Here is a 15,391-nt window from a genome sequence, read left to right on the forward strand (position 1 = left end):
CGACACCCTGAAAGATTCACAATTATTCTCTGGGACGTATTTGTCTGTTTTCGTTGTGCTGACAGATGTTTATAACACCCACCAGTCAGGGGGATTTGGCTGCTGGAGACACTGACAAGGTCAAAGAGTGAGGGACGGGGAAGAAGGGCTCTCGCTTCTCTTCCGCGCTGACTGTGGCTCCCCACCACCCGCCAACAACAGGGACGCAGGTGACGAGCACGAAGGCAGTGAGGGTCTGCTGCAGAGCCGGGATCGTCCTCACTCTGCTGTTCTTGGCCAGCCAGGGAAAGCTATCCACACATGCGCTTTCACACCGTGCCTCGCTCCCACCTGCCCTTTCAGACTGCAGCCACCCCCCTCTCCCCCAAGGAGCCGCAGACAAAGGCCACTTGGTCAGGTGATATTTTAATAGGCTACGAATAGAAAACCTGTCCTGGGAGACTATCAAGAGCCACGTGTGTGCCCGAGCCAGAAGCAGAGGTGCAGCACTTAGGCTCTGCGGGGAAACAGGCCGAGCACGACATCAACGATGGCTGAAGAATCCTTGAGGGTGGTTATATTTAAATGGCTTCATCCTGCTGGGACCCCTGGAGAAATAGGAGAAGGGAGGCCAGTTTAAACCATAACCTTTGGGATGATAATAATGAATGCATCCACACAAGGGACTACTATGAAGCTGTTAAAGGAGAAAAAAAAGACTGGAGTAAGGAGAGGAGACTGCGGAACAGTATGAAAGGTGTGACAGCAGTTCTGAAAAACCGTCTTCATGTGCCCCCAAAGGCAGGAAGTGCCCACACAAGCCCGCACGTGCCCACTGACGACTGGCACCCTCACTGTTTACAGCGTTTTTACTTAACTGTTCGTTGCTGTTTTTAGGTTTAACAATAAACATGTTTTATGTCTATGATTAAAAAGAAAAAATTTAACATCCTCCTTTGCAGGGCAATCCCATGGTGGTAGGAGTTCATGTGGGAAAAGAATCTGTACTGCGCGCCTGACAGGAGCCGTGCGCTTTATACTCACTACTTCTGAGACGCTGTGTCTATCATTCCAAAGAGTTTAAATGAAGATGCAGGCCAGGGACGTGAACTATCTGATGTCAGATGGCCAGACAGACCCAATTCCAAACCAGGTCTGACGCGAAAGCCTGCTGGCACAAGAGGCTGACAATCACAGCCAAAGCCTGGACCCCATGACATTTAGGTGCTTCAGCTCAAGTCTTGGGCCCCTGAGCAAAACTTCACGCAGGGTTCTTTCCCACACGACTTCATGGTGAACAGTGTCCAGCTAAAGGGCCTCTTTCATTCTTCTGCCTGTGACTGACATTCAGTGGTAACCAGAGGGTGACACATGGATCCTGGTCTGAGGGAGGAAGGGTGAGAGGTAGTGTGGGTGTTTGCCGGAGGGAGAAGATTGTATATCCATTTTTCTTTTTGCCAGTTCACAGAAGGGACTTAAAGGAGGGTTTACTCTGCCTGCCCTGTGCTTGGCACTTGACAGGCTCCTCTGGTTTAATTTCATGCTCCCAACACCACCTGAGTGGACACAGTTTTACTGATGAGGAATCTGAAGTTCAAGAGCTTCAGATCCTAATCACACAGGCAGCAGCTGCAATTTGAACCCAGGCCTTTCTGGCCCCAAAGTCTTTTCTTAAAATGATGTCATGAACCTTCCCAACACCAGAAGGGTGCAGAGTCAGTCAGGTAAATTGAGGTGTACAGCTGATGGAGACCCCACAGCCTGAAGGTAGCCAGCCCCGGGCAGAGCCAGACCTCGAGTCTCCTGCGGCCCAGGCCAGTCCTTTGCAGCCCAGACCCTTGACCTGGTCCCAGTGGTCAGGAGACTCCACACCAAGAACCACATCCCACATCTCATCAGTCATGGCATTAACTGGATCTGGGCAGCCAAAGGAGCACCTTCCCAGAACACACTGACAGACGAGCGCAGCCTGGGGAACAAAGCACTTCAGGAAACGGGTTCTATGGGAACCATTAGACAGCAAAGAACAGACACTGGCCGTGTGAGAATTCCCACCTTGGAAACGTGCTGCAGCAGGCGGGGCGCAGGGAAGAGCTGAGGTCTCACACAGACAGACCAGGGAGAGCAAGTCCCAGAACACACCGCCATCTAGCCGCCAGCTCCACCTCACAGCCACGGTGGGGCTGGAGCTGGTTATTATCAGCTAGCACGAGTAGCCAGGCCAGCTGGAAGTGCCAGACGGAGGCGGGAGGACGTGGGACAGCCTCCAGGGCGGAGGCCGGCTGTGTGAGAAGGTGAGGGCAGGCAAGGCACCTTCCAGATTGACAGAGAACACAGCGATGTCCTCACTGGACACAGACTATAGCCCTTTGTGACACCATTCCTCCCCAGCCCCCTGCCCCAAAGGGAAGGGATGCCTGAGGAGTGTGGGCTCTGAAACTGACTTGAAGAACAAGACCACGAGTTAAGGGATGAAAGGGAAGGGAAGGACCCAACACCAAAGTGGAAGGAAAAACAGCCAGAAGTGCACGGCCTGCAGACACACTAAATACCAAGCTGCCAGGGCCTGCTGGCATTTTCTGAGGCTCCGTCTGTGCCAAGATCCATTCTGGAAGGTCTACGTGAACTACCTCTGCTTTGTTGAGTTAGAAGGTAATACTTCCATTTTAGCCTTTGGGAAAGGCTCAGGGCTGAGTTGAAGTGACTCTTTCAGTCACCCAGCTGGCGAGCGGGACAGCGGAGGTCTGCACTGTGTGTGTTATTTCACAGCTGGCTCCTCTGTGACGCCCGACCACCTACAGCTGTGGTCCTCTTGGATGCGGGAGCACTGCAGAGTACAGCAGACTCTGGGGACTGGTGGGAGGTATGTCTAGTCTGTACACAGGGCTACAGCCTGCATCTATCCAGGACATCCCTGTGTTCTCTGTAGTTTACAAAGTTCATTTGAATCATAAAACACAAACCTACTGGCTCCCACAGAAAGCAGAGAAAGGGAAGTTTAGTCAAGTGCTCTTGCTCACTCAGCAGGAGGCCCACCTCTGGGGTGTATGCATGATCAACAACTAGACTGGGCTGGTAGGCCAGGGGCCACAGGGCAAGTTTTAGGAAGGAGGAAGTGAGCTCTCTCTGGGAAATCTGGCAGCAGGACGTTAATTTTCACAGTGAAAGGAGACCAGAGCACCCGAGGACACATGTGCCCTCTGTGCCAGGCTCACTCTGCCCCACGTCCCTGTGAGAGGCAGGGCTGGAGGTCCCTAGACCCTGTCCCTCACCTGAAAAGCCGCAGACACATCTTCTCCTGGGGAAATTCCTTGGGCCCCTCCACGCTGTCGTCATGGCTCTCTGTCTCCAGGTAGACGTCCAGCAGCACGCACAGGCGCTGCAGCTGGTTGGTCAGAAGCTGGTGGCCGGGCCGCGGGCCGCACAGCTCCTTGTAGCACACGTTGACCTCGCTCTCCATGGCCTACGGGCGGGGAAGCCAGAAACTCAGCACCACCTACAGGCCAGCTGGGTCTCATGGTTTCATGAGAACTGAGCCTGGGCCTCGCAGATCAAGCCAGGTCGGCTTGTCCCGAGGCGCCCGCTCTTCAAGACAATGGAGTCTTCCTGATCCTCATCCAGAACATTTCCTGCCTTGCACGTCCACAGCCAAAAAGGGCAAGATGGACACAGGAAGAATCTCAAGAGCAGATCAAACGGGAAAGTGTTAGGTTCACAGTGTGCTCCTCGGCTATGGAGTCAAACCCACGGGCATAAGAGTGATTAACACGGGCAACGATTTCACACCTCGTCTTGTTCCTGTGCATTTGACATTTCCACATAAGCCTGAAATGACCTTTCAAGGCTGGTCTTAGGGTGAGCCTGTGGACTCCAGGCTAGTAAGGAGCTGACAGGGGTCTGAGCCCTTCACTACACCTTGCAGCCTCCAGCACATTCTACAATCCCAGCAGCATCTGCCCTGGAACTGCACAGTGCCCAAGCCCCCAGCTGCCACTGGTTCTGCCCCCCCCCGCCTCCCACCCCGGCCCAAGGAGGCTCTCCCTGCTCCTCCCATCACCCCCCGAGGACCTTACCCGAATATTGTCGTCGTTGTTGTTGGTTTTCTCCCCCTTCCAGTTCAGACAGAGCTGGAAAATGGGTGGGATGGAGGAGTAGCCAGGGTTCAGCACCACGGCAGCCTGGAGCTTAGCTGGGAAAGGTGGGGAGAGGAGGAAAGCTCAGGTGAGAGCCAGCTTTCCAGCCACGACCACCTCCCCGCTGGAGCCGAGGCCAGCTCTGTGTCTCACAGTAGTCCAGGTGCTCCGAGCACATCCTGCCACCGACTCTGACTTTCCGCCGAGAAACTCCAGAGTGGTACTGTCAGGCTGCAGAAGGTGAGGTCCTGTGACCGGGCCTCAGGACACAGAGATGCGGGGAATCCTGAGTCTGATTTGCCCAGTTCTATTCACTACTTCGACAGAAGTCTGTTTTAACTGGCATTTATTTGCCAGCAGGTTAAGGATTTTCCCAGTGAAGGCGCCCTATCTGTTTTTCTTTTCAACAGTATTGTGCACTAGCTGTCACGTTATAGTCAAATATATTTTCTCGATTCTTTATTTTTATCTATTTTGTTACGTGAAGCCTTTTGATAACCATTTACTGAGTACCAACTGTTTTCCGAGCCCAGTGCTGAGCCCTTTTTACCCACATTTTATTTCATTCTAAGAACAACTCTCATCCCATTTTACACTTAAAGAAACTGAGGCTCTGACAGAAACTTCCTAAAGATCATTAAACAGCCACAAAACAGCAGTGCTGAGTTTAACCAGAACTACTTGGTGCCAAAGCTGTGTTCATTATCATTAAATGAAATATTTGTATTTTTTAACATACTTATTTTTTCTCTGGTGGCAGCCTTTGCCTTTTTCAATACAATAACCTCTCCATCAATAAGCTAAGTGCTTAGCCACTCTTTTTTCATTATTTATGGGAGCGGAGGAAATGAACTCTCTTACCTACTAGTAATTCAAATAAATTAATAGAGAACAAGAGAGGGTAGGTTAAGATAAATCTACCCTGACAGTCACAACCTTTATTAAAAAGTGACATTTTACTGTTACTTCTGTCTTAATAGTTTTGAATGTATTTCTGGGTTTATCTCTTGTCCACCAATTTTTTTGTTTTTAATCCGTACTATGAAATTGTTGTCCACTTATTCATTTAAAGCTCACTCTTGAGCTTTCAAATTCTATTACAACACATCTACTAAAAATTTAAATGATCACATTCATCCTTCATATGAATACAGGATATCTGTTAGTTTTCCAAGCTCCGTTCCCCTCATCCAGGAAGCAAAAGCAATGTCTTCCAATGACTTCCCACCCTTGGGTTTTTGGAAATTTCTTGAATGCATAGTTTTCTGTGCCCTTTCAAAACAGTACTCTGCGTTGTTTAGGGATGAGGTTTAAGAATTTTTTAAAAGGAGAGAAGACAGACAGTAAACACAAAATTCCAAACAGCAGTCACCCATCTTGAGAGTGAGAATGAAGTGCAATCAAAGAGCCTCCACTGTATCTGAAGTTATCTCATTCCCTCAGGATGTTTCTAAAAACGTGAGAAGTGAAGGGACAGGGTAGAGAAGTGTGGCCGTCAAAGAGTGTAACCTTTCATTTCTCACACCATCGTGCAACTACAGACAACTCCCTCCGCCCTGCAGCCTTGGCACCGAGCCTCTGGGGTGGGATCTGGCAGACTGAGCCAGACCTGCAGAGGCTGGGGCTGGACACCACCACCACAGGCGCCATTGGGGTGGGTCCAGGTGGAAGCCCTGGACAGATGCCAGGACAGTGGTGAGGAATCAGGGCTCTCAATGCCTCCCCAAGTGAGCGCAGGGACTGCAAAGAGAGAGCAGAGTCCTGCACTTCACAGCCTGAGAGCAACAACCCTACCTTGAAGAGGAGACGAGCAGGTCTCTGATGTTAAAGGGTGATGAAGCAGAGGGGCTAAGAGCTCAGGCTCAGAGGTCCGACCGGGTGTGTGACTGAGCATCACCTACAAAGCGGAAACGTCACCAGCACAGGGACTGTGGTGACAATTAGCTGAGGACAGGACTGCTGCAGAACAAGTCCTGGCTGAACGCTGCCTCTCACAACCAAGACTGCCTGCTAAGTCCCTGAGCCAGGAGTCCAGGATCTTTAGTTTCCTTGTGCCAGCTCCCAGGAAGGTTTGATTCTCAGAGGCTCCCCTCACCTAGAGCCAGTCGTCGGCAGAGCAGTTACCTGTGCCCCTCTCCACGAGTGCCATGTAGTAGAGATTGGTGTCCCCAGCCAGTCCCGCCTCCACGATGTCTTTGGTGAAATGCAGCTCCTGGGAGTCATCAAGAACAGGGGGTGATCTGTTGAAGCCTCTTGTCAGACCATCCTGCCCTTTGGGAGGAGCAGCAGGAGCAGAAAGGAGGCGTGGGCCGGCAGTCCCCAGGACAGCAACTGTGGCCTGTCACCCCCCACACACACACCTACCGTGTAATCCTCATGGGTAATCGTCACCCACTTCACTAGGCGAGAGACGACCTTTGCCGGGAAGAGGTGGTGGCAGTCGCTGGTGACCGGCACAATGCCATGTTCTGAAAGAGAGCAGGACGGGGTGGCGTCATAGGCAGAAACCAGCTGCCACAGTTGGGCAACCGGCCTCCTCTGAAGGGCTCCGATGGCCCTGCCAGCAGTCCAGGTACACTCAGTATTCAGGTCAACACGGGCCAGGAACGGAGGCACGTCAACCTGACCTTTGCCCAATGCTTGTGCTTGCGGCGGGACCCACCCCCAGCATTCACAGCTCTTCATCCTTAATGTAAACGAAAAACCCCCTGCAGTCAGAACTAACGAGGTGCCTCTGTGGAGGTGACTGTTAATTAGATCAAAGAGCTGAAAGGGCTGTTCTCACAGCTAACCTTGAAGGAGGAAAGACTCAAGTCTTCTGTGCCGGTTCCTCTAAGGGAGAAGAGCAGGAGGGCTGCTCCAGGGCAAATTCCTGCTGGTGTTTCAGTAAGCAAATATGCCAACACGGTACACGCTATCCAGGAGGACAATCACCCAACCTTGGGACAAAACAAACTCTACAATGCTGATGGGGAGCCTGGAGAAACCAGAGTCCACGGGGGGCCTCCAGACGGGTGCTGGGAACTCAAAGCCTTTCCTAACAGTGGCTCTTTTATTTATTTTTGATGTGGACCACTTTTAAGGTCCTTATTGAATTTGCTATAATATGGCTTCTGTTTTGTTTTGGATTTATGGCTGCAAGGCACGCGCCCCGACCAGAGATAGAACCCGCACCCTGTGTGATGGAAGGCGAAGTCTTAACCACTGGGCCACCAGGGAAGCCCCGACAGTGGCTTTTTTGAGACTGGAAAGATCTTAACCCTCCCTCGCTTGTGCCTTGCACCTGACAGGCTGTGACAAGCATTTACAGAATGAATAAATGAGAAGCCCCACATGGCCACCATCTGGTCAAGGGCTCATCCATCACTTGGGAGCTTATGGCGAACCCAGGGCTCAGCCCCAGCCTGGAGGATGTCAGCTCAGGTGTCAGGGGAGGGAGGAGGCATGGGTCACTGAACAGCTGTATTCAAGTAAGCGGAGTGCAAGCTCCGCAGAAGCAGGGCTCCGTCTGGTGCTCGTGGCTCCTTCCCCAGCACTATATTGGCAACCCCGAATGAATGAGGTTCCTGTTAAAATGCACAGCAAAGTCTACATGTGCTGACCTAGCATGAGTGCTCCGACCAATCTGATAAGCTGGGCCCCCAAAAGGCTTTGGGTGGGCCGAGAAGCCTTATAGCCCTGCGGGGAGCCCACACTTCTGCTTGGCAGCCTAGAGCTCTCCCCAGTGGCCCAGCTAACACCTCTCTTCAGCAAGAGCCAGGGAGCCAGCCGACTTTGTCATCAGGATTCAAGACGTCTGAGCACAGGGCTCCATGGTCTTTGTCCTTGTGCTGAGTAGCTCAGGCCACAACCCTAACAGCTCTTACCCAGGGAGGCAAACTGCTTGTGGAGGGCAAGGCGCGACTGCACCCTGGTCTTCAGCAGTTTCATGGTGGTCTCCATGTGACTGGCGCTCAGCGAGTGGTCTGCGATCACAGTGTGCTGTGGGTGACAGAGCACAGCACACGCATGAGTGCTCCCTGTGCCTTCCTCCTGCCACCCCTCTCTCCCAGGACCTGCCTGCCCATGGCGGCCAGGACCACCTACATCCTGGCGTAGATGTCTTCTGGGGATAGCAGGGTCTCCCTCAAGTGCGGGCCAGAGACTGAGTCCCAGCAGGAATGATACAAGATGCTGGGATCTTGAGAGGCTGGGGGAAAGGAAGGCTTCTGCTGAGGTGCCAGTTGCCCTGGGGTTCATTTCTGGCACCTTCGTACATAAGACCAAGGGGTAGCAGCACCGGGAGCCATGTGACACGCAGGGCAAGGATCCAAGTTACTTTGACCTGGGTGGGTAATAGACTCAGGGTGAAAGCAAAAGATGCCGGAACACTTGCAGGCCTTGGACACTTCAGAGTGAAGGGAGGACAGGTCACAGCCCAGAGGGCTGGCATTCTGCTAGTTTAAGGTCCCAGAGGCCATCACAAGCCCCTCTGGAGTCTGCAGAGGAGAGCAACAGAGGTCCTCAGCCAAGGGGACTCAATCAGTGGACACACCTGAGGCTGCTCTTTGGGGAAGTGAAGTCCACCCAGCTTCTGCACCCACAAGTAGGGGTGACCGAGGTCAAGTACGTAGTCCCTCAAAGTCAGGATGCTGCAGAAAAGAACACAGAATGGAATGAGTTTACAGGTCACTTCTGCAGTGGTCCCAGGGTCTATGCCTCCTCCCACCCTTTCATCTCCCCTAAATAGAACCGTCCTGCAAGCTCAGTGCACTCACGGCCAGGCCGCCAGCAAGGCGGCAGTGTACTTATCTTTTCATCAGTCCAGAAATTTATAAAGTGTTTTCTAAATCTTAATCCTCAAGAGAACTACAACTTGAAACACATCTCTTACCACATTCCCAGAGTTTTGACCCTTCCACCCTTCCCCATCCTTCTCCAGGGCCTCATAAGCAAGAAAGGACAGGTGTCCCCTTCTCTGGATGGAGCACTCCCTCTCACCCCACCATTTCTCCTCCCCTGCCTCCCACTCCCCGAAGGCCTCTGGTTCTAACAGGTCTCCTGCTTTGGGTCTGAGTCACCGGAGAAACTCTGAAGCGGACAGGCTGGGAGAGGAGGAAATGCTGCTGACTCACCCAACTTTATCGAACTGATACTGATTGGCTGGATTTGGAGTCTTCTTTCCATGATCCCCAGGGTACAAGCAGCTCAGGACTGAATCAGGAGACAGCAAGTCACTGGAGGAGGGAAAAGACTGCAATGAGAACACCGGCCAAGCCCTTGACTCGACGCAGACGTGGCCATCTGGGGGTGGCAACACCCTCTCCCGCTGATGAGAAAAGCCACCATTTACTGAATGTTTTCTGCGGTCCAGATCTTGTATATGCCTGAGGTCATCAGATCTTCACAACCCTATGAAGAAGGGAGGATTAGCATTTCCATTCTATGAAGGAGAAACTCGAGGCTTTGAAAGATACGGCAAGCCCAAACTGACACTGCTAGTAAGCGCTGGAGCCAGGATTTACACTGCTCAAAGACAATAATACTCTTGATCGTCGTTTTCTTTTTTTGGTGCAGATCCAATCTTTGGTTGAGGAACTGCGACCCCTGCCTTGAAAGCATGGAGTCTTAACCACTGGACCACCAAGGTAGTTCTTTAACCACCAATTTCTGAAGAAACCTACCCCTTCAAGAAGGATACAGTGACCAGAGCCTTTCCTCAAGGGAGCAAAACCCTGTGACACCAGAAATGGGAACACTCAAGAATTTTCAAAGGGGCAGAACAGATTTCTTCTACCCCAAAGAGATCCAGTGTGCAGCTTTGATGCTCTGCCTATCTCACACTTCACCTCGTCTCATGCTGCCACAGAAAGAGCTCCCCTTGAATATTCCCAGAAAAGACACATCACACAGACTGGAGACAAGGTGACCTAGTGCTGCAAGCAGAGACACGGTGATGCCAATGCCACCTACTCACAACGGTTAAACATGTAACTGAAAGTGACAATCAGAGAAGAGACAGCACAGGCGGAGAATGGAGTAATTTGATCACACAGGACAACAGGGCCCGATCTCTCCCTTCATCCATGGGAGCTCCCCTTCACCTTCCAGGGACAGCATCAGGAGAGACTCAGGCAGACAGCCGGTCCTGCTGCTCTGGGACCGGCAGGCCTCCGGGAACTCTGCCCAGGAGAGTGGCAGTTTGCGGCTCTGCACTGCTCAGTCCTACCAGTCTCCCTGCATCACCCCCACCCCCAAGGGTCTCTGTCCCCTTCGCTGCTACAGACAGAGAACTAGCTATAAAATCAGTAACTGTCACTCTTTTAGCCAGTATTTAGTGACTGATACTAATATACTGAATCAACCAAAATAAAAGTTAAACTACACAAGATTAGGACTTGAAATTGACAAAACATGATGGAATGATCAAATTGACAAATTTCCACCCACAACATGTGGCTCAGAACAACTGAATTTGGTAAAAACAATGGACATTAAAGAGCAGGCGACTGCACGTACAGAGGCTGGTGAGGAGGGCTTCAGGGTTCAGTGGAGCCAGCCTGCAGCCCTGGGGCTTAGCAGGTGGGCATCTGAGAAGGGAGCAGGCAGAATGCTCACCACCCCTCAGGCTGAGCAGTGGGACTGGGTGGTCTGGAGAAGCCAGCCCCAGGCTCTCCCTGCTGGCATGAGGTGGGAACAGGGACAACAGCACCCACAGTGCTCAGGATGGCCCAGCATCACCCTCAAGCACAGGGACAAGGATGCGGGCAGGAGGGGGCATGGTCGCTAAGCGCAGGGTGGACGGCAGCCACCCTCGGGCAGCCCCGGGAAGAGCCCTGCCCCACCAGGCACCAGCCCTGCGCCTCCCGGTTTATCTACACCTGACGAGAGGGCTCAGTGGGGGCAGGGCTGGGAGGTGAGCCGGGCCAGGCGAGTCTCCTTCACCCCCAGGCCCTCTTGGTCCTCTTCCCTTCCTCCCACGACCAGCGGCCATGGTCAGGGCCTTTCTGGGGATGCTCCCCCTGTGGCTGCCTCTCTGTGCCTCTGCTCACCCTTCTCAAAACCCACCCACCAGTCTTCTTCCCACTGCCACTGCCAGGTAAGGACAACCTGGATTGAGCTGAGCTGCAGAGTAAAATCCCAGACCCTTGGGACAGAAAAAGACAAGAGAAAGAGAGGCCTAAATCTGTCAACCTGGTAAAGTCTGCCAAGTCTCACATTCACACTCTTTCCCCTGGTGTAAAAGCTGGAGCCCACCCACTCAGTTTACAACAGGCGGCAGTCGTTTCTGTCATCAGCTGTGTAGTAAGAAGACTGCACCGATCCAGTCAGTGGGTGCTTTCTGAACACTCTTAGTGTGCCAGGACTCCTGGGCTCTGTGGACGCGGCAGCAGAAGCCAGCGTGGCTGTGAACCCTCCCGAGTCAGGTGAGAGAGGATCCGGGAACAGCCCAGCAGGCAGGCGCCCGTCACACCCCGGCCCCGCAGCAATACCCTGCACTGATGGGGGTGATCAGCTCCGTGGTGGTGGTCACTTTGGCTTTCACTGTCATGATGTTGAGGTTCATGAGGTAGTGGAAAGTCAGGTGCAGCACACTGCCATCTGGAGGGGAGGAGGGAGAGAGACATCCTTACGAGCTGACAGCAGATGGGAGTCAACAGAACCAGAAAATCAACGACATTTAAGATCTTTCACAGAAAAACAAGGGCAACTTAATATTGAGTTAAAAAAGTCTCTACTAATTCTTTACTACTCCTCCCTTCAAGAGGTGGAGCTTCTTTTTCCTCCCTTGAGAGTGGACTGCACAGAGAGACTCTGCTTCCACCTGAAACAACATGGAAAAGAAGCGATCAGGTGGTCACCAGGTCAGCAAGTGATCTGGGTTAATTTCACTGGTACCAAGATGCAGTGACATCATGGATCCCTGGTAAGACAGGACGGTGAACACCATCTGTGGTGTGCTTTCTCCAAAACCCACACCCTCAGTCTAATTAGGAGAAAACATCAGACAAGCCCAAACTGAGAGTCTCTCTACATGATACAAAAACCTCATCTTCCAAAGTGTCAAGGTCACAAAAGACAAGCAAAGACTTGAGGAGACTAAGGGGCACAATGCCTAAATGCACACGAGATCCTGGATTGAATCTGGGAACAGGAAATGGGCATTAGGGAGAAAACAGGGGCATCCGAGTAAGTTCTAGAGTTAACGGTGTAGTACTAATGAAACTAACTCTGATTTTGAAAACTGCACTCCTGTTAAGTAGTTATGTACAAATGTGAGAGCTGGACCATAAAGAAGGCTGAGTACTGAAGAACTGATGCTTTCAAACTGTGGTGCTAGAGAAGACTCTCAAGACTCCCGTGGACAGCAAGGAGCTCAAACCAGTCAATCCTAAAGGAAATCAACCCTGAATATTCATTGGAAGGACTGATGCTGAAGCTCTAATACTTTGGTCACCTGATGTCAAGAACTGACTCACTGGAAAAGACCCTGATGCCGGGAAAGATTGAGGGCAGGAGGAGAGGATGGCAGAGGATGAGGCGATTAGATAGCATCACCCACTCAACGAACATAAATCTGAGCAAACTCCAGGAGACAGTGAAGGACAGTGGAGCCTGGTTTGTGGCAGTCCTTGGGGCTGCAAATAGTCAGACGCGGCTCAGCAACTGAACAACAATAACTGCAGTAAACTAACATGTTGATACTGGGGTGAAGAGCAGGTGAGAAATCTCTGTATCATCATCAAAGCTCTTCTGAGTCTAAAACTAGCTCAAAAAATTTTTTTAAATAAAAATGCAAAGAGAAAAAAAAGGCCAAGAAAGAACAAGTGTGTAGAGTGTTTCTATTTATGTAAAAAAAAAAAAAAAAGGCAAAGGATATACAAAGGTATACACCATGTAAAAACTTCTAAATGCATAGACTATTTCTTAAAAATACACAGAAAACCATCACAATGGCCGCCCTTGGAACTCAGACCTAGGCCCAGGGTCTGGAGGCTGGGGTGAGAAGGAAATTTATGTCTGACCATTAACTCTTATCACTCTGGGATGCTTTATCATGTGCTCCAGTAACCATATGAAGCCAGTTTCAAAACCCACATTCTCTGCAGAATACAAAGTTCTACTTGTATGTATTAAATTAAGCAAGTTGATTATGTTAGTCAAAAGCTGCATACTCTTGGCAACTTGCTCTGCGTATCTGACCTGTCAAATTCAGAAAGATGGTAGCTTCATCAAGTGTCCCTGATGTGTCTAATGGTTCTGCTATGTTTATAGGATTATGATTCAGGAAGGGAAAATAAAGTCAAACTCCACGAAGAACAATAAAGGAGAACAGAAATATGAAACCAGAATCTTTTCGTAGGCAAGGGGGCATCGGCTTGCCAGGCCCCACGTGGCTGCAGCTGGCTGCACCCCTAGGTGTTAGGAGATGCCCCAGACTAAGGGGAGCCAGACCTTTGCACTTCAAGTCCAGCAGAACAGACAGTGGGTGCCTCTTCAGCATCTCCTTGCGCTTGTCGTCTAGCTGAACTCCCAGTGTGGGTCGCCGGCGTTTCTGGACAAAGGAGGGAGTTGAGCAGGTTAAGCACGGGTCACAGGAATCCCTCCTTCCCTCCCCCTGCCATCCAGGGCTTCAGCCCTGTGCTTCAGCTCTCAGGCTGCCAGGATCCCAGCTGCCCTCTCTTTCACATCTATCTCTTCTGCTTCCAGGAAGGATGGCACCTGGCAGCGAGTGGGCCCCACGCTCTCACCGTGGTCTGCTCCTCCTCGGCGTCCGAGTCACTCTCATCGTCTGCAGTGACAGAGAGAAGGCAGCTGGGAGATGAGGGGACTCCCCCAATTCTCCCCAGAGCACCTCGGTCAGGGCGTGTAAAAGGGCTCAGGCTTTTGTCAATGAATTTCCTTAGAATAAATAATAAATCTGCTGTTTCTCACTCAGTACAGCGATGCAGGAAAAAGGATAATGACCTATAATCCCATCACTCCATAGTTCTTTCAGTGCTTTTTAATGCCATCCTAGGGACATCCTAAGGTCCTCTGCTGGTGGTGGAAGCAGTAACAGTAACATAAACAACAGCAGCAGCTCACACATCTGAGGATTACGTGCCATGTGCTGAGGGTGATGCTGAGGGCTCTGCATGCCTGACCTCCTTTAACCCACATCACAATCCTAGATACATGAGCTATCAATATCTTGCTTTGACAGGAGAGTGAACTGAGGCTCCAAATGTTGAAGAATTTAGCCAGCAGCGTGAGCTAGTGAGAGGCAGGGCTGAAATCCAAAGGCAGGGCTTTTCCCTGTTTACCCCGAGCACTGAGACACTGAAGCCAAGCTCCTTGCCACTCAGAACCAGTACGGCTCATTTCCACAAGACCAGGGATGGCCCTGGGTGGGGATCTGGTGCCCCCGGAATCAGCAGAGGAGGACGTGGGGGAGGACCCTGAGCACCACTTACCTTGGGAGTCCTCAGGAGGCTTGAACAGAGCCTTGGCCTCATCCACGCTGCCTTCGATCGCCACAGACAACGTCTTATCTGGGAAAAAGAAAGAGCCGCCTGTGACAGCTGCTGAGGGAAGGCGCTCAGCCACACAAGCAGGCCCACCCTGGGGCCGCACTGCCTGCACCTGTCACAGCTCCTTACTGACTGGGGCTGGAAGGCAAAAAGCCCTTTCTCCAGATGCAGAGCAACAAGGCAGGAAACCTAAGTCTTTTTTCCATCACTTACTGAAAACAAGGACTTAAAGTGCAGGTTCCTGGCCAAGCATCACCCGAGACTAGGTGTGAATTCTCTTTTCAGGTTTACACCAAGGCACAGAAATCCAAATCAATGGCCCAGAGCCACACGGCACAACTCCGCCAACTATCATAAAAGCTCTCACCTGTACATCCTAGGGACGACGGCTCTCCCCTCAGTCCTTATTCTCTGTAGTCTGGGCTACAGCAAACACCCAGCGTCTGCCTGTCACATTTAATTGGAAGCAGGACAGTAGGGAGGAAGATGGAACCTGCAGTTTACTCTCAGGCTTGAGTCTCTACCCAACCAACTCCCAAACTCACAACCTGGGAACTTATGTCACTGCTCTGAGCCTCAGTTTCGGCATCTGTGAAATGGGGATTTGACAGATGGGAGCTGCCTGGCTGGCTGATGAGGACTGAATGAGCTAATACCTGTAACTTTAATTTTAAAATTACTTAAAAAATTTCACTTTGAATCCTCACAACTACCCTACAGGAGAAATACTATTACTCTAGCCATTTACAGATGAGAAAATTAAGGCTCAGAGATGTTAGATACAAC

General features: G+C 51.4%; 1 protein-coding gene across 6 annotated transcripts in view; it reads right to left on the reverse strand.

Moving 5' to 3' along the window:
• Positions 1 to 362: 362 nt before the first annotated feature.
• THOC5 (THO complex subunit 5) overlaps positions 363 to 15,391 on the reverse strand; it is a 28,448-nt gene continuing 13,419 nt past the window's right edge. For all 6 annotated transcript variants that reach the window (XM_055405003.2, XM_055405007.2, XM_055405005.2 and 3 more), the window contains 12 exons: positions 14,549 to 14,626; positions 13,844 to 13,884; positions 13,548 to 13,647; positions 11,585 to 11,693; positions 9,227 to 9,328; positions 8,647 to 8,743; positions 7,979 to 8,093; positions 6,477 to 6,580; positions 6,237 to 6,324; positions 4,053 to 4,168; positions 3,252 to 3,442; positions 363 to 587 (listed from right to left, as the gene is read on the reverse strand). In XM_055405003.2, coding sequence (XP_055260978.1) covers positions 524 to 587; positions 3,252 to 3,442; positions 4,053 to 4,168; positions 6,237 to 6,324; positions 6,477 to 6,580; positions 7,979 to 8,093; positions 8,647 to 8,743; positions 9,227 to 9,328; positions 11,585 to 11,693; positions 13,548 to 13,647; positions 13,844 to 13,884; positions 14,549 to 14,626 — 1,205 coding nt within the window. In that variant the 3' untranslated portion in view covers positions 363 to 523. The remainder of the gene's footprint in view (positions 588 to 3,251; positions 3,443 to 4,052; positions 4,169 to 6,236; positions 6,325 to 6,476; positions 6,581 to 7,978; positions 8,094 to 8,646; positions 8,744 to 9,226; positions 9,329 to 11,584; positions 11,694 to 13,547; positions 13,648 to 13,843; positions 13,885 to 14,548; positions 14,627 to 15,391) is intronic.

Source organism: Moschus berezovskii, chromosome 19, assembly GCF_049115385.1.
Source record: "Moschus berezovskii isolate FMDL1 chromosome 19, NW_MosBer_1.0, whole genome shotgun sequence".
Classification (NCBI taxonomy): Eukaryota; Metazoa; Chordata; class Mammalia; order Artiodactyla; family Moschidae; genus Moschus; species Moschus berezovskii.